Genomic DNA, 26,064 nt, shown 5'->3' on the forward strand with positions numbered 1-26,064 from the left:
TACCAAGTGTGGGCTTTTGGCAGGTTGTTAGTGCAGGCATCAATCTGGTGTATGGTAAAGAGTCGTGGGCCTGCAGCACCTGCAAAGGAAGCAAATGAGGGTCAGACCACTGTGGGTGCACATATTAGTCTCCAGAATCTCAGGATAAAACTGGTATGTAAACCACAGGGTCGAGGGATAGGAGGGTACTAGTGACTCCATATAAGCTGCCAAAGGGCAGCAGGAAAACAGTCTGGGTTTTAAAAGCCGGAATTGACCTTGGATAAGGCTGGATTCCTTAATCTGCTAGCATTTCAATTTGAGAAAAAGTTCAGGATTGAAATCCTTTGCCAACTTCTATCTTCTACAGAAAATCAGTGTCCCCAAAAAAGAAGTAAATGGGCAAATCCAAGATCCAATACATATATACACATTCAAAAAGATGACAACCTAATGCAAATTTAAGTTTCACAACTCAACCTTCACTGAGAGCAAAAGATTAGCAGTCTATAGAATAAATTTCAGGTAACATAAGGCACCCCATACAAAAGTTTGTAGAAATACAACTTTACTTTATTCATCTGGGTAGTCTGATAATGATGAGTTCTCCAAATAGGGAATGCAAGCATGACTCAAGTATGCTTTCCCAATGGATTTTTGATATATGGACTGTGGGCAACACTGTTGAATTATGTACCAGTCTTGCTTCGTACACCCTCAGTCATCACCAGCAGCAGCAGTTGTGAAAATAAAGAGCTTCAGAGGTAAAGGAAGCAACTGCCACCCAGTGAGGCACCACGATCATGAGCAATATACCAACTCCTCCCAAAATTAAACAGCTATTCCATGGACAACAATTCTTAAAAACGGAATACGGCTGTAAAATGGTCTGATGCCATGCATTAATTAAAGTGCTCTGACCAAACAAATGACTTCCATGACTCATGCTGCCTCTTTCTGTTAAAAGAATAAAAAAGTAGGGGGGAGAGGCATCCCAAGTGGGTAAATGTTTGCCAGGTTGAGATGTGAACATGGAAGCAGACAGACTTCCCCTACAGGAATGTGCAACAGAATTTAAAAGCAAGGAGACCAGAAAAGAAAAGGCAGAGCATCGACACATATGGTCTCTAACATGCAGCACTCACTACAGTCACAGAGAACCCAGCAGAAAATGCTCTTGGGAGGGAACAAAGGAAAGAGAAGAAGGTATCAAGACATGAGAGTTACAGATAAGAACTAGAGTGAAAAGAGAATCTGTATGTAAGCACATGTTTGTACACCATCTATGTACACCAAATATTGACCCCCTGCCCCCAATTATTAGATGCCACATCGTCTGTCCCTCTGGCTTTCTTACCTTGTAAAGCTTTGAAGCCCTGCAGAGGCACTCGGGATGAGCCTGTCACAAACTGAAGTAACCGTGCTCGTCGCTCTTCATCAAAAAACTCCACAGCCTTCCAAAACCACTTGACAACATTGCTGTCTGGTGTACAGTGTTTTAACCGGGTGTTTACCTTCCAGTCATTAACATCTATCTTTCCAAGTCCACAAATAATGAGCTGTTAAAATATTGCACAAATAATGAGCCAATGGAAACCCAACCTAAGCCAAAAATTCCTTAAAATAGAACTTTAGATTTGCAGAGTTGGCTTTCATATGGTGTTCTTAATTGAGGGTAGACATGAGAACCATCTGGAAAGTTTTTCAAAATATATACACTAGGTCCTATGCTCAGAGATTTTAATTCTGTGAATCTGGGTGAATTAGGATCCGTATTTTTTAAAAAGTTCCATGAGTACCTAGTCACTGCAGGTTCCCTACCCAGGATCTGAGAACCACCACTGTGATGGACATAAGATGAAAAGTTCCATAACTTCACAGAATTCTAAAAAAATTTTTAATGGACAGAAACTAGACTCAGAGTAAATACAGTTTATATGTGCCTTCCTTAAGACTTGCATCTATTATTCGGGTTTCAACACTTATTAGCTTTGGGATTCTGGGCAGTTCAGTTCACTTCCCTTGGCCACAGTCTCCTCTGCTGTAATATGGCAGTAACATCTGTTTCGTTACATCCTGCAAAAGCAACCAACACTGCACAGGAACTCAAGAAGTTGTGTTGAATAAGGGATACAATCTGCTTAAAGTTGGACCAAAGTATGAAATATATGAATGCATTGATAATAGAGCTCTGCTTGGCATCCTGATGCAGGCTCAGTATAGACGAGGTATATCAAAATCACTTTGATATTATTAATACTCACGCCTCCCTAGGGTCCAAGACTGACTCATCCTACTGATGTGTTTATAACACTCAATTATGATAGTGTAGTGTAAAACATAATGTAACCTGCAAATCCTATATTTCGTAACTATATTAACCTAGTCTAACACTAATTATATACATATACTTTTGTAAAAAGCCTAACTTCATTAGCAGTACAAAGTATATAACAAACCCTAACGTTACTGAATAAAACCTGCAACAAAGCTTCTGTAGCGTCTGAAAAAATGACTGGCCACTGCCACACTAACAGGTAGTAGGTGTCCGAGCAGGGTTACAGAAGTGCCCATGACCACAGACGGTACCTCCCTAAATTCTTTTCTTTAGAGGAGTGGTAGTTTTAAAGCCAAATTCCTTATTCATTGTATGAACAGATAAAAATGCATCGTATTTCAACTTTACTGCCATTCCTGCTATGTTTTCTTCCACCTTCTGACTACTTCCTTCTGGTCATTTCACTACAGAATAGTCCAATCAAAAAAGGAATGGGGATGGTAGTAAGTCAAGCCAATCTTTTTAGACTTGTTTGCTAACAGGTCTGTTAACAGATTTAGTTAGAAAGGATGCTGAAGTTAATGAATAAAATCATGTTTTAAATTATGTATCGACTTTAAATATTTATGCTATCCCTAGCCACTAATTAAATTTGGAACCTCAGGTAGAATAAAACCTCATTGTTTTTTCAAAGTAGTTCAGTAGAAACTGAGATGTATTTGTTAAAGGTCTTAATTATAACACCAACCCTATGGTGCTTTAAGGACTAGTTTTAGAATAAAAAATGGTTAACTGTTTATTATAGTTACTATTAGTAACGAATGTTTCCAAGGAGACTGAGGTTGTTGAGACGGAGTTTAACCTAAGTGTTTCAATTATTTCCTCTACGTTTTTGTCTATCAACTGCCTTTTTTTTTTTTTTTTTTGCGGTACGCGGGCCTCTCACTGTTGTGGCCTCTCCCGTCGCGGAGCACAGGCTCCGGACGCGCAGGCTCAGCGGCCATGGCTCATGGGTCCAGCCGCTCCGCGGCATGTGGGATCTTCCCCAACCGGGGCACAAACCCACGTCCCCTGCATCGACAGGCGGACTCTCAACCACTGCGCCACCAGGGAAGCCCCTCAACTGCTTTCTTACAAAGCTTAATGTAAATCCAATTAAGCCTAGGCTTTTATTCCAGATAAATGTCAATATGGTGGAGACCAATTAATAAAGTTTTATTTAACTAAATCAATACCCACTTAACTAGGGAATAGAAAACAACACTGGAAGAACGTACACAGAAGACACGAAATCTATTAAACGCATGAACGGAAAATATGGAAAAATAAATTAAGAATAGTCACAATATAAGAGAGACTGGCTACTTGTAAAATTTCCAAAACATGAAAGGCTTTTCCAAAAGCAGGAAAGACTTTTCCTGTGAATTAGAATTCTCACAGCATCACATCATAAAACTTCAAAAGCACCAGAAATACAGCTTTCCTCTAAAACTAAGTAACAGAAAATTCCCAAACTTTCTTTGTTATACTAGATGATGTCATGACATTAATACACTGACCTCTAACTCCTTCTCATCAAATGTCTTCAGCAGATGCTGTGGAATTACTTCATTAAATCCTTTCTGCAGGGCCAGGAATTGTGCCTCAATTCCTCGTAAAAATCTCCAGTTCACATAGAGTCTGGAAACATCGGACAGGGGTTTCATATGATCAAATATATTCAGGTTTGGTAATTATTATGAATCTCTAGTACTTTAGCAACGTTGCACTTTACAAGCATCTAGCATTAAGAATTTAGTCTAAAATCTAAAAGAATCTCAGGTTACTGAAGGTATAGATGGATCCTGAGCTGTGAGGCAGTTCACCATAAATTAAAAAGCGGTAACCTTCCACCAACAAAAGCAGCATCAATACAGCAACTCTTCACATCAGTAAAAGTCCTATTAAACTGGAAGTTGGCTAGAGAGTAGATGAGTCTGAAGTTAAAATGAGAATGAAATGTCTTTCTCAACTTCTGGCATGCACACTGATAACCAGGAAAACCCATTCAACCAAAAATGACTATTTTTCTGGTTTCACTTGAAAATATAATCTGAACGTGTAGGGTGTTTTCTTTATATTTTGTGGGTTGTATATGGGGGAAGAAGAGGTAAAGAGAATCCCCATATCCAAAATGAGAAGAAACAGTAAAAGCCAATAGCAAGCACTTTTTGACTAAATACTCATTTTTCCCTATAAGCTTTAAAAGCCCTGGAAGATGTAATTTTAGCAACAAATGTACACTAAACTACATCTCTTGTGTAGCTCTACTTACGCCTTTGATTTGGACTTATAATTTATACAAGAATTATTTTTTTTTTTAATCTATCTTCCCAGGAAAAGCTCTCCATCTCACAAATCTCAGAACTACTCATACTCCCAATTTGCCAGTATTTCCTTTTCTAAACTTGGAGAAATAGTTCTCTACTTTAAGAAATAAGTTACTTAATATTAATGATATCCTTTGGGGGACCTCATTTTTTGTTTGTTTAAGGGGACAGCAAAACTACACACCTGTAAAAAGGTTTTCTTTGTCATTTTAAAATTTTCAAAACTATTTTTGTAAACTATTTATTTATTTTTGGCTGTGTTGGGTCTTCTTTGCTGTGCGCAGGCTTTCTCTAGCTATGGTGAGCAGGGGCTACTCTTCATTGCAGTGCGCAGGCTTCTCATTGCAGTGGCTTCTCTTGCTGCGGAGCACAGGCTCTAGGCACATGGGCTTCAGTAGTTGCAGCATGCGGGCTCAGTAGTTGCGGCTCATGGGTCCTAGAGCGCAGGCTCAGTAGTTGTGGCACGTGGGCTTAGTTGCTCCATGGCATGTGGGATCTTCCTGGACCAGGGCTCGAACCCATGTCCCCTGCATTGGCAGGCGGATTCTTAACCACTGCACCACCAGGAAAGTCCCTCAAAACTGTATTTGGTAAGGGAAAATTACTGTGTGCTATAAACGTGACTGAATCCTAGAAAGTGAGCAGCCCACACTAGGTCCTGGAAGTGAGACACTACTGAAATTCAGGAAATTCCCATTCATTCTTATTTTATTTATTTTTTTTTTGGCTGTGTCGCACAACATGGGGGATCTTAGTTCCCCGACCAGGGATTGAACCCCAAACCTGCGCCCCCAGCAGTGGAACTGCAGAGTCCCAACCACTGGACCACCGGGGAAGTCCCTCATTCTTCTTTTTTTAATTAGAAATGTAATACATGTTTGTTATTAAAAGAAAAATTTTATTTAAAAAAATCAAATATTAATGGGACTTCCCCAGTGGTCCAGTGGTTAAGACTCCGCGCTCCCACTGCAGGGGACACGGGTTCAATCCCTGGTCAGGGAACTAAGGTCCCGCATGCCGCACGGTGCGGCCTTAAAAAAAAAAAAAAAAAAAATTAAACGTGGAGACAGAGTAAAATCTGAAAGTCCACTCTTTTATCCTCTTTTCTCTCTCTACTTCCAGGCCCGTCACCTCTACTCCCTCACCCTGGGCAAACATTTTATTTGGTAAGTGGCCTTCCTGAACATTTTCTGAGTATAAAACAATGCAGACTTTTTTCCTTCTAAGACTTGCCTTTTAAATGACAGCTTATGCAGAGTCTATCTTTCTTTAAATATCCACATAATATTCTGTTTAATGTATTTAATCATCCATTCTCTTTCTAAAAACATTTTAGCAGTTTTCAATTTTTTTACGAGTAGTATTTAGTTAAACATCCTTATTCATATTTCTTTAATCAGATATGTGTTTCCAAAGAATAGATTCCTAAAAAATGGAGCTGCATATGTGTTCTCATTTTGGTAGCTGTTATCAAACTGTTTTCCAAAAAAGCTATACCAGTATTCACAATCTATGAGACTGATGGGCCTCATCTATAAACTAGAAAATTTTAGCCAATAAGACCTGGGGACATATTCTGTACAAAAACATATAGCGTGAATGTTTCTATGTATATATGGTAAAGTTCAAACTCCTAAATTTGATTATCATAGTTTAATGTTTAGAAGAACTTTAGATACCATGAACCAAATGCTCTAACTCAACACTTCTAAATTCCTCAATCAACAGGTGATTTCATAAAACTTAAAGAACATTTCCTTGTATTTCTTTTATAAGAAATATATTTCTTATATAAATCCACAATGTGCTTATTTATAAATAGGATAAGTCCTAGTGATACAGCACAAAAGTGCTTCTGTACAGCTAGCTGTGGTAGCTACGTTACACGTGACGCCACGAACCGTGTTTCCTGGTATGTGTGCCTTTGTACAGCCCCTCCTCCACACCAAACCTGGGCTGGCATGTGACTCGCTTTAACCAAAAGAATACAGCAGAGGTGATGTTGGCCAGTTCCAGGCTCAGGCCTTAAAAAGATCCAACAACTGCTTTTGTGCTCTGGGAAACCAGCCATGCCATAAGAAGTCTGGCTATTGTGCTAGAGAGAGAGGCCATGGTGAGAATGAGGGGCCTCTGATACCACATGGGGATAACCAAAGAGCCCAGCCAACAGTGAGAACTAAGCCCCAGACCCAGTGTCCATTCCAGCTAGCCCACAGCCATTCGAGCCACCCTCGGTGAGGCATCAGATATGTGAGTGAAGAGGCCTTCTTAACATTTCCATCCCAGCTGACACTACATGGAGGAGAAGTGTGCTGTCCCTGTTGTCCTCGATCTAAATTTCTGACCCACAGGATTGTGAGAAATAATAAAATGGTGGTTGTTTCTAAGCCACTAAATTCTGCAGAAGCCTATTTTGTAGCAATAAGTAACACTACCTAAACACATAAATGTTTTTCTGTACCGCCATTCTAGAACATTAAAACAAGTCTCTGGCTTAAGAACACAGAAGTGTTTACCTGACATATTCTTTTTTATTTTCTTCAGTAACAGGGATACTCTTGCCATTTGGTTTAAGTTCATGCTGAATAATTTCACCATAGGCATTATGTTCGACACAGAAGGTATGGTCCAAAACACCTGTGATATCATTCTCACTAGGAAGGGAAGACAGGGAAAGACACTTCATTGGAAAATCTAAAATACAGATATTGTACATGTATTAATTGGTGAGACAAAACTAAGGTAGTTTTATGACATGCAAACATAGGGTTAGATTCCTTTTATTAGTTCTTATGCCACCATACCTCCTAGTTTTGGGGCAGAAAAGTCAAAGAGCTTTAACCTTCATAAACACCAGGAACATTTTCCTTCCTGAGTAATGAGAAAGCCCTGGAAAACTGGGGTCTACACAGGGAAAACTCAGTAATGTTTGGCTTTCAGGTAAGAAGCCCTACTTGAGTCTGGGTAACCCAAGTGACTAAACACCTGAGTATCCCCACTGAGAAAGCTACTCGTGTACTTGGTAAAAATAACCATGGCCAGTGTATCTTCACAAACGAATGACACCCCCCAAAACAGAACTGATTCTTACAAATACCCTCTTTTTTTTTTTTTTTTGCGGTATGAGGGCCTCTCACTGTTGTGGCCTCTCCCGTTGAGGAGCACAGGCTCCGGACGCGCAGGCTCAGCGGCCATGGCTCATGGGCCCAGCCGCTCCGCAGCTCGTGGGATCTTCCTGGACCGGGGCACGAACCCGTGTCCCCTGCATCGGCAGGCGGACTCTCAACCACTGCGCCACCAGGGAAGCCCCACAAATACCCTTTTTAAAGTATGTTTTCAACAGCCACCACTTAAGCAGGAATATCTTATTCTAACATGCAGGATGGAAACAACTTGCACCGTGTTGAGGAAATCATTATGTGTAAGTACTTTTAAAAATCATTTTTTATATTTCAAAAAAAGTACATCCATTTTGAAACATATATCTTTTTTAAAAGCTCAGATTCTAAATATAACGAACAAGACTCAATACATACAGTATCCACACTAAACTGTTATGAAGATCTGGATCAACTAACTCCATGTCATCCAAGGTAATGGACTTCCCAAGCAACTGTTTATAAAAAGGCAATGTGAAACCACCATCAATATAATGTCCATGAAACACAGCCATTCCCATTATTCGTCCAACGAAGTGGAAATATGATAAATGTTCCTGAAATTGAGAAGAGTTTACATAAATACTCAAGGTAGATACTATCCAGGGAATTTTTAATAAAAATTAAATATTTAAGCAATGGTAATTTTTTAAATAAACAGTAAGTATCAACTTATACTCCAGTTTATAACTATTTAAATGGAATAGGTTATCCTATCAAAGCCCAGCAATCATTAGGGAGAGTCTCTATAGATACTATACTTTGCTATAAAATATTACAGCAGAGCCAATGCCCCTCTCAAAGGGTAGTCATTCTGTAAAGTTTATCCTCAGAAATTAAGCCCAAACTACAGTCCCTCTGCAGCTTCATTAAATCACCTGCAGATCCTGTTCTCTTCCTCTCCTCCCATCTCCTGCTAAGCCCCTTATAATCCTGGCTCTGTCATGGGAAAAAAGCTTTCAATTCTATACCTCCCTCTTCCTTTGACCTAACCAGAAACTGAACTTCAAAACATCATAGATTTAAGGGGACAGATTTCATGTCTAACTGGGACTAGAGTCCTGATTCTGCCAGCTACTAGCTATGTATACTTGGGCAAATTACTTAGCCCCTGTGGAACTAATTTTCCATACCTGGAAAAATGACGGTAATAACAGTATCTAAAAAGGGGCTCTGTGAGTAGTAAAATGAGGTGATGAAGCCCAAGGCACTGGACCTGGCATATGGTAAATGCTCAACAAACGTGAGCTATCATTACTACAGTGGCAGTAATGAGCTCTCCAAGCAGAACCTTCACCTAAAAATCTTCCCTTTATAAAGAATACCCTGCAATGAATCTAACATGCCTACCATGTTTAGACAGATTTGGTCTTTTAGGATGTACTGTTTTATTAGTTGGATGTTTGTATTTTCAACTTCTTTTATTTCTCTAATAATCTTTAAGCTAATCTTTAAGCCTCCCTTTTATCTTAAAAATAGTTTTTTTCTTTTTAAAAAGCAATACCTGTTCACTACAAAATAGTTAGAAAATATAGACAAGAAAAAAAATGCCCATAGTCTAACACCCAGAGATAACCACTACCAGTATTGTAGAGCCTTTCAATGTTTACACATATACATGTTTACCAAAATTTGCTTCATACTATTATTCTGTAATCTTCTTTTCACTTAATATATTACAAATACCATCTTTACATGTTATTAACTATTATCCCACAACATCATTTTAGTGGCTGTATAATATAACCTTGTATGGAAAGATAACAGAAATAATATAAAAACAAATTAATAACAGCTGCTAACTCTTGTTGAGTGCTTAATAATATGTAATAGGGTTAATAATGTATAGCACTGTGCTAAATACTTAATGTGCAGGGTCTCATTTAACTGTCACAACCCCTCTCTCAGGTCCAAACTATATTTATTATTATTAGCAATGATAAAATTGAGGCTTAAGTCAATGAAGGTCACAAAGCTAGTTAGTAATGGGACAAGGACATGAACTCATGTCTTTCTAATTCCAGAGTCTATGCTCTTAACCATGTCATTCTGCTTCATGTCATAATTTAATCAACCCCCTCTTAATGGACAGCAATGTTGTTTCCACTTGGGGCTACTATAAACAGTGATGCAGTAAACCTCCCTGTGCCCAAACTGTTGCACATATCCACGATCATTTACTTGAGAACATTTTCTAAAAGAGGACTTGCCAAGTCCAAGGATGTGACTTGGACAAAGACAGTAATCCTATGTCATAAACTACACTGACATTTAAAGATTAAAAAACATTGTAGGTCGTAACTTAATTTGTATCATTATAACCACCAATCATACCGGATTAACTGCAGAATCAGGATTGATCTGCAATGTATAGATATCATCTCTTGAATACTGGAAGAGGCCATAGTAAGGATTCAACATTTCATGTGACAAGAGATATAACCACTCCCTAAAAAATAAGATATGCCAAAGGAATTTTTTGTTAATGAATACATCTTTACTAAGATACACTATTAATCATGTTAGCAAGAAGTTTTTAATAAAACAAAGCACTAACTAGTTATATAAAATCACATTAGAAAAGTCTACCATTCCCCAAAAGAAAATGAAAATTCTTGTTTTATTGAAGTCACTTCTCACTCAATTTTGGGTAATTTTATGACATTTTAACATCAGAGAATCTAAGGATAATATCCAGAAGTACCAACTACTCATTAGATGCTGCAGCCCAGTGGTCTGTTACTTTTAATTGCTAAACAAATGTGTAATTCATAATAAGTATAAAATAAAGGGAAGAATATGGTATTATTTCAAAACATCCATGTGGTCCATCTATAGCACCCTGGTCCTCTCCAATCATGGCAGATTTATACTAGTTTATACAGATATATAACATTAATTTACTCTTACTTTCGGACAAGGGTATGTTTTATTGTTGATATTGTTTTAGTAAGAAAATTTCATTATCCATCTTCATTATCTTTTTTGTGTAAACCCTAAAATACACCATGATAAAAATGTAAGTGGTGAGAAACTGCAAGGCATTTGGTACAGGTGGGAACACAAGGGCAAAGCTGCATTTTCTGGGTATGTTCCATACCACTTCTTGGTTTCAAGCATACAACGGTGTTTTTAAAACCTCATAATAAACAGTACTATCAACTTAAGCTTATTAAATCATTTATATTTTTCAAAGTATGAAAGACAACTTGTTATTCATCTTGGTGAAACTGAAATAAAATGACTAGTCTAGGCTTTAAGGAGATGTCATTCTAGTCTCAACTGTCATTCCTCAGCTAGGAAAGGCACATAAATGATATATTCTGATATTATGGATTAAACAGATGGAATAATATATTTTTAGGAAATGCAGTGAAACACTATTAAAGTAGTTAAAGGAAAATATTTCAAAGTCCTATCATTTGACGGAGTCTAAATCAAATCACTACGTTTAATATTGGGTTGGCCAAAAAGTTCGTTCAAACAACTTTTGGCCAACACCGTACTTGAAAACTGTAGAGATTAAAAAGAAAAAGTGAGGTCTCCACATAAGCAACCTTCCCACCTAATGTGTCCTGTATGTTTTTTATGCATGTATGTGTTTCTTATTTTATTTTATTATTATTTTTTTTTTGGCGGTAAGTGGGCCTCTCACTGTTGTGGCCTCTCCCCTTGCGAAGCACAGGCTCCGGACGCGCAGGCTCAGCGGCCATGGCTCACGGGCCCAGCCGCTCCACGGCATGTGGGATCTTCCCGGACCGGGGCACGAATCCATGTCCCCTGCATCGGCAGGCGGACTCTCAACCACTGCTCCACCAGGGAAGCCCCATGTATGTGTTTTTTAAAAGGAAGTCCAACTTTTGTTTTGTTTTACTAAGTATTTAGAACATGTATAAAAGCAAAACTCTACTTTTGGGTTCGACTATGGGATAAAGATCAGAAAAAGCAGTTCACTGCCACATCCCATTTAGTCTGCCCAAACCCCAAAAGTAGTGAGGTTAAGAAATAAACAACAAAAAACTAACTACTTATTTGGCCTATACATATAATTATAGAATTTAGATTCCATCAGCAGATAATTACAAGTTTTCCCAACAAGCATTCAAAATCTACTTATGAGTAAATCATAAGCATTCCACAGAAACTATCAAGCCTTAAGTATGATGTACAAGTGATAAATGCTAAAAATCCAAACTAAAGAAACTATCCATTTGCAGGTAAAAAGGTCACAGAATGAAAGTATGTCTACAGGTGAAAACAAGTAATGCCAAATAACGATTATGGGACTTGGTGGAAACACAAATTTAATTTAGGCTGGATTTAGATTAGGGGAAGCAGAATTATCATGACGGTCCTTAAAATGTTTTAATACAGAAGCTATAATGTTTCTGCTACATTTACATAAAGTGAATTCTCACACCTGGAAAAAAAAATACTTGATGTTTGAATGTAGCAGAAACGTTATACCTTCTGTATTGAAACATTCTAAGGACCACTTATGATATACACACATACTTATAGACGCAAACATTCCTTTAACAAGGTTAAAAAGCGTGGCAGTGTAAGCAAAGGGAAACAGTATTCAGTTTAGAATACGTCATTAAAATCTCAAGACTGTTACTGACAATGTAAAGCAGAGGGAATAACATGTACTGAAGGAAAGAAATGGAGAAAATATTGGGCCTGCAGACCCTACCAACAGTCCATATAGGGTTGCAGCTAGTTTTCAGAGAAAGTCTCATTGGACTACATGATCCATTCGGGAGTTCACAAACACTCTTCTGGTAGCAGTACTATCCTAACCTAATTATGAATATATCTACTAGGGTACCCTCTGTTGCAAACATGAGGGAATATTATGCTAGAAAATAAATATCAATGAGAAAGTCACACCACAGGGAGTATCTTAAATTTGTAAATATAAGGATCCATATGTCATTTACTGATGATCAAGGCTTTACCTGGCAACCCCTCCGTAGTCAAGCCCTTCTTCTCCACGAAATTTTATCATTAATCGCTTCCAGAGATCTTTCGGTCTCATTTTCATGACTTGTCGATATGATTCCTGAAATAAATGTTTAATATACTATTATTACTAGGTGCTTTTAACCTGTTACTTAAACTCTCCCTCCATTCCACCTACAAAACATGTTTATTTAAATAAGGTAGAATTTGTTCAACAATCAAATCAATGGATAAGCTCCAAGGGTTTGAAACCTCATGGAACTTCTGACAACAAAATGGATACAGCTTAATACTGTATTACTGAAACCAATTCCTTTGATAAATATATTAAAAGCCTACTAAATGCAAAGCTCCATATTTAAGTCCCATGAACCATAGCAATGATTCCACTCACATTAAAGAACAGAATCTGATAGAATTACCACTTTTTTTTAAGTTAGTTGTCACAGACACCAGTAGAAAGTAAAGGTAAGAAAAAGAAGGTTTCAAAGAACATAAAAACATCATTAATGTGATCTTCACTAAACAGACAACTTTCTATTATTTTAAAAATACAAATGACTGACTACAAACAAGGTCAGAATGGTCCTGAGAGAAAAAAGTTCATTCTTTGGGAGAAGGATTATTAAGTTCCCAAACATCTTTTGCCCCAGAACACTCTAATAAGAGGGAAACCCCTGCCTTGGACCTCTGCCATTTATTATGTAAGAACTTTGAAGTTGCTATTAAAGCTATAAATCCAAAGATAAAAGGATACACTAGAAAGGAAGATTTTCAATAAATTAAGGAAGTAGTCCAACAGTAATGATTTTTTGATTTAAGAGTCCCTAACCTCTTGGAAGAATTAGAAAATAAGGGATGGATAATATCTGTGGTCTTTTAAAATTCATTAACAAATAAGTATCTGCAACTGCAAGGACCAAGCTGCTCCCAATCTGAACATCTCACACTTCATCGCATTTAAATGTTTATCTTATGTATTAAATCTCTCCAATATTATTGCCTTTATTCCCACAAGTAAAAAAAAAATCAATGAAAATTCTCCCATTCTAAAGAAATATGAGTCCCTCAAAATATACTTGGAAAACAGAGTACATCACTGAATTAATTTTTCTCTACTTTAAAACAAGACTTGCAAGTTTACCTCAAAAATCTCTTCCCTGGAAACCTCAATGCGGCAATGGCCAGCCTGAGGCTGTTGCTGGGAAAGTTCTTGCCGCAAAATTTTTAGTTTCTGAACCAGGTCTCGTTTGTACCGTGGGACTGTCAGACACTCTGTGTCATCAGGGCACAACGATACCACCTGCTGTTGCTGGTCTTTCAATTGGTTCTGCCGACTAAAAGTAAACAAATATTATTGAAGTATTTTAAACAAGAGAGATTGCAATTACACATTTAAAATAGCATCCTACACTAAACCAAGTCTACCTATAGCATTTCTAGGCCTTATTATATTCTTATCTTGACATTTTTGACAACAATAAACTAGCTCCAAAGTTTATTTCTTGGAACTTACGGAAGTGGATAACAGAGTTTTATGCAAAAAACTTTTATACAACTGCTGAGAACAGCTTTCCCAAATACCGTTTCCATTTTCTTCTGCGTAGTTTACCATCTCTCCCTTTAAAATTCAGGCATAGGCCAAACCCTGTGCCTGTTATCTAGAGTCTGTCTCTCTGGAAGATACAGTTTGAACTGGCAGCTTGGCAGGGACCCCTTCTCCTATGCACGCTACAGTCCAGACCACAAGAATGTGGGAGGTCACAGCAAGTTACTGGCACAGAGAAATGAGCACTTCACAGACAAGTCTAAACGCTTTATAAAGTGCCTACTTTTCTTTCTTTTCTTTTGGCCACGCTGCACGGCATGCGGGATCTTAGTTCCCCGACCAGGGATCGAAGCCGTGCCCCGTGCAATGGAAGTGTGGAGTCTTAACCACTAGACCACCAGGGAAGTTCCTACTTGTCTTTTTATTGTGGTAAAATATACGTAGCATTAAATTTACCATTTTAACCATTTTTAAGTATTATAGTCAGTGGCATTCACATTGTCTGTTGTGCTAAAGTGACTTCTAACTGCACATATATGGTTTACCACAAATACACTAAAATAATCTCCCAAGTACAGCAGAAATATAATAATAATTTTTAAAGGCACATTGCCTAGAGTTATTTTTATTCTCCTGGCAAAAATAATATAAGTTGCATCTAAGAATTTTTTAAAAGAATCTTATGATATAATGAACTAGTTAATTCCAATAAACCGTCAGGAAGTAAAAAGTCAGATAATTCACTATTGATATCTATGCAAACATTGAGTGACTCTGTTGGAATTTAATTTTTTTTTTTTTTTTTTTGGCTGCGTTGGGTCTCCGTTGCTGTGCACAAGGCTTTCTCTAGTTGTGGCGAGCAGGGACTTCTCGCCGCCGCACGCAGGCTTCTCATTGCAGTGGCTTCTCTTATTGTGGAGCACAGGCTTTAGGCGCGCGGGCTTCAGTAGTTGTGGCATGCGGGCTCTAGAGCGCAGGCTCAGTAGTTGTGGCGCACGGGCTTAGTTACTCCATGGCATGTGGGGTCCTCCATGACCAGGGCTCGAACCCATGTCCCCAGAATTGGCAGGTGGACCCTCAACCAGTGCGCCACCAGGGAAGTCCCTGGAATTTAATTTTACACACAACAGACACAAGAGTACAATCTCCTAACCTAAAGATAAAGGGCAATGGTAGCTATGAGAAAATAAACAAAAATAACTTTCAGTTCTCTAACAAATCACCCAAACTTACTTTACATACAGTGACTCTTTTATGTACCAGGCCAAATTTTATCCTAGAACGTGTAACTATCCAGAGAAAATGCAGCTTTGATGAAAATTACAAATCGCCATTTACTACTCTCATAAAACATTGTAATAAAGGTGTTTTTTAATACACACATACATATATAAATCAAAACAGAATATATTAAAAATACTCTCTAAACAACTGTATTAATCCTATCCAAAAACAAAAAAAAACTTGGGTATACCAACTTAAAGATACAAAACTTTAATTCAAAGTAGATCAGAGACTTCAATGTAAAACCTAAAGCCATAAAACTTCTGAAACACTAGAAAAGTTTTATTACTCATGTTACGCAAAAATTTCTTAAATATGATCCCCAAAGCACAATTCATAAAAGAACAAATGGATAAAATGAACTTCATTGAAACTTCAAACCTTATGCTCTTCAAAAGACACTGTTAAGAAAATGAAAAGACAAATTATGGTCTAGGAGAAAATCTTTCTAAAGCATACAGCTGACATAAAACTTATATTTCAAATATCTAAAGAATTCTCAAAACTCGAAAGTCAAAAAAAACCAAACAACTCAGTTTTTTTAAAAAAGGAGGCAAAAAATTTCACCGAAGAAGATATACAGATGGAAATAAGCACATGAAAAGATGCTCAACATCATTAGTCATTAGAGAAATGTAAATTAAAACTATAATGAGGGACTTCCTTGATGGCACAGTGGTTAAGAATCCACCTGCCAATGCAGGGGACACAGGTTCGATCCCTGGTCTGGGAAGATCCCACATGCCACGGAGCAACTAAGCCCATGCACCACAACTACTGAGCCTGCACTCTAGAGCCCGCGAGCCACAGCTTCTGAGCCCGCGTGCATCAACTACTGAAGCCCACACGCCCTAGGGCCCACGTGCCACAACTACTGAAGCCTGCGTGCCTAGAGCCCATGCTCCGCAACAAGAGAAGTCACCGCAATGAAGCCCACACACCACAACGAAGAGTAGCCCCTGCTCGCCGCAACCAGAGAAAGCCTGTCAACGAAGACCCAACACAGACCGCCCCACCCCAAAAAACAATGAGATAACACTACACATCTATTAGAATGTCCAAAATTAAGATTAACCATACCAAGTGTTAGCTAGAGCAACTACAACTCTCATACACTTCTAGTGGGAAAGTCAAATGGTACAATCACTTCAAAAAGAAATCTGGCAGTTTAAAAAGTTAAACATAAATCTATCATATTGTGCAGCCTGGGTATTTATTTATCAAAGAGAAGTGAGAGCATATGTCCACACAAAGACTTAAACATAAATGTTCCTGGACTTCCCTGGCGATCCAGTGGTTAAGACTCTGCACTTCCAACGCAGGGGGCGCGGGTTCGAACTAAGATCCCACATGCCACACAGTGTGGCCAAAAATAAAAAAACCCACACGAATGTTCGTAACAGTTTAGTCATGGCCCAAACTGAAACAATCCAAATGTTCATCAACAGGTAAACAAATAAACTGAGGTCTATCCATATAATGGAATACCACCCAGCAAGGAAAAGAAATGAACTATACATACAACAGAGATGAATCTCAAATAATTAGGCTGGGTAAAAGAAACCAAGCAAAGAGTACATGCTGTATGAATCCACTCATCTGAAACTCTAAAAACTGCAAATGTATAGTGACAGAAAAAGCAAATCAATGGTTGGCTGAAGATGGGGTGTGGATTGAACTGTGTCCAAAAAAATATGTTGAAGTCCTAACTAAGCTTGGCACCTGTGGATGTGACCTTATTTGGAAATAGGGTCTTTGCAGATGTAATCAAGTTAAATGAGGTCACACTGGATTAGGGTGGCTCTAAATCCAATAAATTGGTATCCTTATAAGAAGAGGTAAATTTCGACCCAGACGTACAGGAAAGAAAGTGTGGCATAATAAGAAATATACTTTGGTCTCTGTCCCCAGTTCTTGACACAGAACTCCTAAAATGCTTGAAATTTCCTGAGTGACACAGGTGACAGGAGTGTATTCTGTTCTAATATTTGGTCTTTGTCCCCAGTACAAGATACAGAAGCTCCTGAATCCCCTTGAATTTCCTGGGTATTGGAGCATTTTTTGTTTCAGTGAGGTGACTTGCTAGGCCCCTATATAATTTCAGGATGGGGGCTGGTCACCAGAAAGACCAAAGCTTGATTAGAAGCCTAGAACTTTCAGGCACATCCCCCCAGCCTCTGGGGAAGGGGAGAGGAACTGGAGATTGAGTTAATAATTGATCACTCCTGTGTGATAACAACTCCATAAAAATGCCTAAACAAGTGTTCAGAAAGCTTCTGGACGGTGAGCACACTGAGGGTGCTCGGAGGATGAAGCGCCTGGAGAGGGCGTGGACGCACTATGCAGCCCCTGCCCCATACCTTGCCTTGTGCCTCTCTTCCATGTGGCTGTTCCTGAGTTGCATCCTTTATAATAAACTGGTAATAGTAAAGAAATAATTTCCCTGAGTTCTGTGAGCCATTCTAGAAAATTATTGAACCCAAGGAGAGAGTCATGAGAACTCGATTTATAGCCAGTTGGCAAGAAATACAGGAGGCCTGGGACTTATAAATGGCATCAGAAGTGAGAACAGTCTTGTGAGACTGAGCCCTTAACCTGTGAGGCCTGATACTAACTGGAGGTGGTATTAGACTGAATTCCGGCGCTGTACATCTCGATGGCGTCTGCAGACGTGGACAATTGGAATATTTGAGGAAAAAACCCACACACTTGGTGGCAGAAGTTTTGTGGATAAAATAGATCATAGAAGGCCACGTGAAGACAAAGGTAAAGACTGGGATAATGTGTCCACAAATCAAGGAACAGTAAAGTTTCTGGCAACCACCAGAAGCTAGGAGAGAGGCATGGAACAGATTTTCCTTCAGAGCCACCAGAAGGAACCAACCCTTCTGACAACCTGATTCTGAATTCTAGCCTCCAGAACTATAAAAGAATAAATTTCTATTGTTATAAACCACCCAGTGTGTGATATTTTGTTACGGCAGCCTTAGGAAACTAGGGAAGTGATGGGAGGAGGGACTACCAACAGGCTACAAAGAGGCAGGAGGAGGCTTTCGAGGGTGATGGATATGTTCACTATCTCCATTATGGTGATGGTTTCACAGTTATATAATATGTCAAAACTTAAACTGTACACTGTAAATATGTACAATTTATTGTGTCAATTAAATTTTAATAAAGCTGACTTTTTTTTAAAAACCCACAGTTCATCAAAAAGTCTACATTAATAAATGCTGGAGAGAGTGTGAAGAAAAGGGAACCCTCCTACACTGTTCGTGGGAATGTAAATTGGTGTAGCCACTATGGAAAACAGTATGGAGCGTCCTGAAAAAACTAGAAATGGAGCTATCATATGATCTAGCAATCCCACTCCTGGGCATATATCTGGAAAATATGAAAACACTAATTTGAAAAGATACATGCACCCCAATGTTCATAGCAGCACTATTTATAACAGCTAAGACATGGAAGCAACCCAAGTATACATACACACACACACACACACACACACACACACACACACACACACACACACTCTCTCTCTCTCTCTCTCTCTCTCTCTCTCTCTCTCTCTCTCTCTAAAATATCACTCAGCCATAAAAACAGAATGAAATATTGCCATTTGCAGCAACATGGATGGACCTAGAGATTATCATACTAAGTACAGTAAGCCAGAGAGAGAAAGACAAATATTATATGATATCACTTACATGTGGAATCTAAAATATAATACAAATAAATCTATATACAAAACAGAAATAGACTCACAGACGTAGGAGACAAAATTATGGTTACCAAAGGGGAAAGGGAGGGTGGGGAGGGATAAATTAGTAGTATGGGATTAACAGGTACAAACTACTATACATAAAATAGATAAGTAACAAGGATTTACTATAGAACACAGGGAACTATATTCAATATCTTGTAATAAACTAAAATGTAAAATAATCTGAAATATATATATATTACATATGTATATAGCAAACTGAATCACTTTGCTATATACCTGAAACTGACACAGTATTGTAAATCAACTGTATTTTAATAATTAAAAAAAAACCCAGGGTACATCAAGCCCATTCACAAAGACTTGTAAGAATGACTGTCTAAGTCCTGCAAATGGGAAAGAAGCCTTAAAGCTGAAGTACAAAACTGACACATCAGAAAATCCTCTGGGATAGATTCAGCTATCCTAGAGCTATTTCTGATGCACTCAAGGAAAAAAATCCATCCACTCCATAAAGTAGCCTGTCTCTGCAGGTGTGCTGCGGTGCACCTCTGATACACACCCTTTTCCTAACATTTCAGGACAGGTTCCTACTTAAGCACAGTGGGATTAAAATACCCAAACATGAGAGTTAAATTTGTCATATTCTTATATAAAATTATGTTCAACAAGTGATTTATAATTGAAGAGAGCAGACATTCTATCACATTTATTACAAAAAGCATCTATCAGTCTTCTCTTGTTCAGACTCGCATTTGAACATGTATAGTTTCAAAAACTTACTTTAAAACTAAATGCAAGTTAGCAGAGAGCCGAGGATCTGTAAACTGTGTTGTTCTGTTGTTATGGTCAACGAAATAAACTCTGCCTGTTGCTGTATTCCGGATCTCCCATCCAGGAGGCAATGGACCAAGCTCTTCACAATTGATGTTGCTAAGATCCCTGCAAAAACAAATATAAAATAAAAAATACTTCACTGCTGGGCCTGCTGAGCCAAGCAAGTGTAAATGACACAGAACAATTCCATGAAGTCTGAGAAAATGTATTGTTTCAGAAACTTGAGATGTTCAGCTGGAATCTTTAATTCCCAATGGTTTAACAAACTTGCATATTCAAAACCCAATCCATAGATGGCTCAGAAACTTATCACACAGCCTACATTTTTAGTGAGTTCATTCCTGGGCTTTAATGTAATTCAGGTTTTAAATTAATATAAAAGCAATCACAACATTTGCCAACATAAACTGTACTTCAATACTTGTCTGACAAAATATTGTTTTCCAAATGTCAGTGATATAAGGAATTAAATGTTTTCTAAAATTTCCCTTCAATTATTTCTTTCTTTACTACACCATAAAATCTGTGTAAACGTTCATTCCATGATTAATTTTAAGCTCTTCAACAAAGCAAAACTGGAAATGTTATTGAAATTGTGATCCTGAAAATAACCACAGTATGTATTTTAAAGGATAACTACTCCATTTTGAATTCTGAAAGATATAAAGCTAGTGAATGAAGAACCTGTTTAAGACACCTTAGGAAGAATGTTCTAAGGTTTACTGCTACAATAAAAAAAGCAAAAAGACTTTTGCTTTTTGGGGCAAAGACCACTGTTACTATATCATGCATTCTTAAAATACTACTATAAGGGCTCCCCTGGTGGTGCAGTGGTTGAGAGTCCATCTGCCGATGCAGGATGCAGGGGACACGGGTTCATGCCCCGGTCCAGGAGGATCCCACATGCTGAAGAGTGGCTGGGCCCGTGGGCCATGGCCGCTGGGCCTGCGCGTCCAGAGCCTGTGCTCCACAATGGGAGAGGCCACAACAGTGAGAGGCCCGCGTACCACAAAAAATATATATATATATACTATTATATATGACAAAGATTTATAGAACCTTAAAGAATGAAAAAAAAGCATGTCTAATATAAATTTAAACTGTAACCAATAATTACAACAACAAATCTCATCAAAATTATGTTTTCAAAGTTAAACTAGAAAAAAAGTTTTCCTGAAATAACCTCTTCTTGGTCATAGTGAAAACGTAATGATGGGCACCCAGAGATTTGTTGGAACAATGATTTTTAACTTGTGCTTATAGGTGCCCCAGAGATTCTTCTGCTACAGAACTAAAGATTGGAAAGAACACACTATTCTGAGACACTGCTAGTCTCAAAAGAGGCAAGGGAAAAAGTTCCAAGAGTCCTCCTCAAATTTGTTTTAAGTGAATTAAACTGGAGCTGGTACCTGAGTGGCAGACAGGCAGAGTGGGGGGCTGCCAGAGGGTAGTGGTTAATTGGGAAACTCAGCCTCAGGCCAGCAGCAAGGTTGGAAAAGGAAATCTGGAACTTCCCCATGGAGAACTCAAAGGGAAGATGAAGTGATTCCAGAAAAAATTCCTAAATTCTCACTTTAGGTCCACAGAACTCCAACCAATTGAAATCAAACTCACAATCAAAGATCACCAAACACTTCAGAAAGGAATTCATGATTACTGAGTCAGTAGAAACAAAACCACGGAATTAGATCCCCAAGTACTGTCAGAGATCAAAAAGAATAGCTATGATATGCAATGTTTAAAACAAATAATAAAAGAGAACAATTACAAAGACAAACTATCACTGAGAGATTATTAAGAATGAACAGATTTTTTTCTAAATGGAACTTTTAGAAATGAAAAACAATTATCATTCTTTATAATCAAAGAATGAATAATGTTTTTGATGTAATGCAGAATTTCACTTTATATCATTTTATTTAGAATTTTATAAATTTATAGTCATACATGGGAGGGCTCTAAAGAATTGAGGAGAAGCAGAAAACTGGAAACACTCTTTATGTGGAACTGGGAAATGATTAAAGGAAAATGGTATGCTACACAGCCATAAAAAGTAATACAGATCTGTATTTTAAGACTAGTCAGTATGCAATACAGTGAATAACAAAGCATTAATCATTATTTTAAAGAGAAATACAAAACATTCTAAAATGGTGCTTCTCAGATAAATCTAAGTTTACTGGATATCTTTACATAAAGTTAGTTTTAAAGTGTCTGAGTGACACTATTTTATAAATGTCTTTGATTGAACAGTAATGATATTTTAATAGAATCTAAATATTTATAGTCTGCTTTGATAAAAGATCCTCCATACAAAAGACATATTCACTAAAGGATCCCCCAAAACAAAATATATTTTAAGATAACAATTTGGAGCATAGAGACTAAAGAAAAGAAATATAATCCAAAGCGTTATTTCATAAAGTCATTATTCAATACTCAATATGAAATATTTTTAAATCTTTATAGAAACCCCTTATTCATTAATGAAAAACCAACATTGTTTCCTTAGGAGTAAGAACACACTGCCCACTGTGGTGCCAAAATCTCTCTGTTTCAACTTCCAACTCCAGCTTACACACCACTCTTTCAAAAGGCAGCTCAAGGGCTTCCCTGGTGGCGCAGTGGTTGAGAGTCTGCCTGCCAATGTAGGGGACCGGGTTCATGCCCCAGTCCGGGAAGATCCCACATGCTGCAGAGCAGCTGGGCCCATAAGCCATGGCTGCTGAGCCTGCACGTCCGGAGCCTGCGCTCTGCGCAGCGGGAGAGGCTGCGGCAGTGAGAGGCCCGCGTACTGGGAAAAAAAAGGCAGCTCAAGATCAGCTTTCATACTGTTGTAAATCATTCAGTTTTTTTAAAAAATCATTTTTCTTCTAAACATTTCCTTCCAATGATTTTAAATTATGTTATAGAAAAGTTCATTACTGACCTTCAACATGATAAACAGAACCCAAAACACTTAATTTACATATCAAAACTCTTATTTCTAAAAGTGAGGCACTTAGATTGTTTTCAGTGAGCTTATTTAATAAAACAAAAATTTCCTCCCCACTATTTTTTTTTAAATCAACAGCTATATCATGAAGACACAGAAATGGCAACCTTCATACAATAATTAATGATAACACATTTCCTTGGCTGCCACCCTCAAAAGATTCTGATTAAGCTCTATCACAAAGTAAAATATTTTGGGAATTCCCTGGCGGTCCAGTGGTTAGGACTCGGTGCTTTCACTGCCGGGGCCCAGGTTTAATCCCTGGTCAGGGAACTAAGATTCCCATAAGCCGCAAAGCGCGACCAAAAGAAAAAAAGGAAAACATTTTCATTATAATAGCTTTATTTATAAATAAACAGAGTATCAAAGCAATCCAAAATCAGTCACAACTGTTTTTAATTCAAAAACATGATTCTAGACAAGTAGAGCTCTGAGTACAAACTTTAGGCAGAAAAAGATCTCTTGACCCTCCATAGGACTTTTTTTTTTTTGAAGAGAGGAATGTTGCACTTAATATATAAAATATCCTCATCCAACAAAGGTATATGTATAGCTTATAAAGTTGATTTAGAATTTCACTTAGAACTCAACCTTTTTTTGCAGCTTCAACTGGACTACTTGGCACTCTCCATCTGTTCAGTAGAAAATAATTCAAAATAGCTAGTGGTTTAAAATGTATTATTTGATACTAAAATGTACCAGAAACTATGTTAAACTACTAAATTGATTTTGTGTCATTCCATCTTCTTAAAGTTAAAAGACAGCTGACATTCTGGTTAGTAAATGCATTCAACAAGGCCTGCAATTCAAACATACAAATTTTGGCATTTAGAAGTAATTTATGTTAACTGGGTTATTCCTTTTCTACATTAAAATGAAACTTGAAGATTGAATACACTTATATAAAGTTAAAATAAACAAACCTTTTTTAAAAAAGCCTAACCAGAAAGAAAAATATCAATTTACTACCCTTAAAAAAAAAGGGTATGTATGTTTTTATAAGGGTATGTATGTTTTCCCTAGGTCAATTTTCAAATTCCTACAAGACCCACATTTTTGCCTCAATTTTTTTAAGGGGGAGGGGGAGAGGAACTGGAGACTGGTTGGGTGGTACGGCACTGGGGTAGGGTTGCAGAGAAGTAAGTAGGACTTTCTACTAAATGTCAAACTTTTGATCAGAAAGAGCCAAACTTTTACATCATCTATTTTAAGAAGTTAAAGATTAAATAATCAAATAAATCCTAGGTGAAATGGATATTCAGTGGTATGAAGGGTATTTAGAATATGTTCTTACCTAGGCACTCTTGGATCATGCCATGTGCTCACACCAGTCTGAGTATGTAAGAAATACACCTGACCTTGTTGTGTTGTCCTCTGTTCTGTAAAATTAAGAAACACTAATAATAAAAACATATTCAGAATGTCCAAATCAAAAACAGCTATAAACACTAGGATGATGTTATATTAATAGGTAAACTCTCCGAATTACCAATCAATTTTATTACAAAAGAACTGCTTTACAAATCACTTGTTCTGAACTCAGAACACATTTTCTCCTGGAAACAGTCTTATAAATGGTGGTGAGGGTCACAGCCCAGCTATTTAAAAGCCAACTACACTTATAATGTGGCTCAAATATTAAACATGTTGCAATGGAAAATAGAAAATGAGATTGTCACAGTACCAATAATTAAATAAAACAAACATGAAGAAATTGTCTTTTATTTGTCTTAAATGTGGAGCCTAAGGGAAACAGAAGGGCTCAGAGGAAGAGGCTAACCAACTCTGGGGAGATTCTCAGGGATTTGCAGAAACTTTCAAAAAGTTTGCAGGCTGGTAATGCTTTTTTAAATTATGCCTAATTTTATATCAAAACTTATGTTTTTTCTTTCCTTGAGAGAGGTGTATTCTCAAGACTACATTTGGACTCAAACAGAAGCAAAAAAGATGGAATATAGAAGAGACACCCTATAGACTAAAAGAAGCAATGACGGAAAAATAATCAAGTTAGGAGCAGGAAGACTAAAGAGCACATATGCCTACTGGGGAAAAAAAGCCGCAGGCAAAATTAAGTCATAGCCCTTGGGGAGAGAGTGAGGAGGCCAGGGCAAAGAGAAGGAATCTGTGAAACGGTTTCTTCGGTGGTGGTCTGTAGTCTTTATTTACTTATGTTTTCAAGCAACAGAACTACCTTTTTTTAAAAAAAAAAAAAAATCTAATGAAAAATTCCAATATATGAAACAATAAAACTATTGCTAATATTTTAGTATAAATTTGTTTATAAACCTGTAATAAAAATCAATTTAAACTTTTAAAATTATAAATGCAAAAATGTTTAAAACTGGTTCTAGATGACAGCTGCAATAATTTCAGCCTTGATACCCACTTTACTCCTATGTTTTTGGTTGTACAAAAAAATTTTTTTTAATCCAAATCACACAAATATTGTAAAAGTATAAAGTATTAACCACCCCCACTCCAAACCACTTGCCTTATAATCTCAATTAAAAAGAATGCCAGGAGATACTTGATTCTAAGGTCTGGACATTAGTAACAGTTAAATTTTAACTTCTCATGAAATTTCATTTATTTCTTGCAACAGATCTACATGGTTGGTAATAATATTTTCCCCACTTTATAGTACAGAAGATAAAACTGAGGCTCAAACAGGTTAATGTGCCCAGCGTCACACAACTAATATATAGCAAAGCCAGGATATGAACCCATCTGTTTCCCAAGCCCATGCTCTAACCACTGTGCTTTAAGTTAACCTGTGTGGCCTAGCTCAATTAATGGAAAAATTGGGTTTTTTAAAAAATTAAATAGTTAAAATACTTAAAAAATAAAGTAAGAATGATGCATTTGTGTAAGTTTAAAAAACATTCTGGAGTAAAAATAAAATACAAGTTAGATCAGGCAACTC

At 37.5% G+C, this 26,064-nt stretch overlaps 1 protein-coding gene across 2 annotated transcripts in view; it reads right to left on the reverse strand.

The window, feature by feature from the left end:
* The window catches only part of SMURF2 (SMAD specific E3 ubiquitin protein ligase 2), a 159,879-nt gene that overhangs the window by 3,676 nt on the left and 130,139 nt on the right, over positions 1 to 26,064 (reverse strand). For both annotated transcript variants that reach the window (XM_032616027.1, XM_032616026.1), the window contains exons 9-18: positions 24,436 to 24,520; positions 20,093 to 20,251; positions 13,894 to 14,086; positions 12,746 to 12,849; positions 10,119 to 10,233; positions 8,163 to 8,341; positions 7,143 to 7,280; positions 3,817 to 3,937; positions 1,337 to 1,538; positions 4 to 79 (exon numbers count right to left, since the gene is read on the reverse strand). In XM_032616027.1, coding sequence (XP_032471918.1) covers positions 4 to 79; positions 1,337 to 1,538; positions 3,817 to 3,937; positions 7,143 to 7,280; positions 8,163 to 8,341; positions 10,119 to 10,233; positions 12,746 to 12,849; positions 13,894 to 14,086; positions 20,093 to 20,251; positions 24,436 to 24,520 — 1,372 coding nt within the window. The remainder of the gene's footprint in view (positions 1 to 3; positions 80 to 1,336; positions 1,539 to 3,816; positions 3,938 to 7,142; positions 7,281 to 8,162; positions 8,342 to 10,118; positions 10,234 to 12,745; positions 12,850 to 13,893; positions 14,087 to 20,092; positions 20,252 to 24,435; positions 24,521 to 26,064) is intronic.

The sequence above is a fragment of the Phocoena sinus genome, chromosome 20 (genome assembly GCF_008692025.1).
Source record: "Phocoena sinus isolate mPhoSin1 chromosome 20, mPhoSin1.pri, whole genome shotgun sequence".
Lineage (NCBI taxonomy): Eukaryota > Metazoa > Chordata > Mammalia > Artiodactyla > Phocoenidae > Phocoena > Phocoena sinus.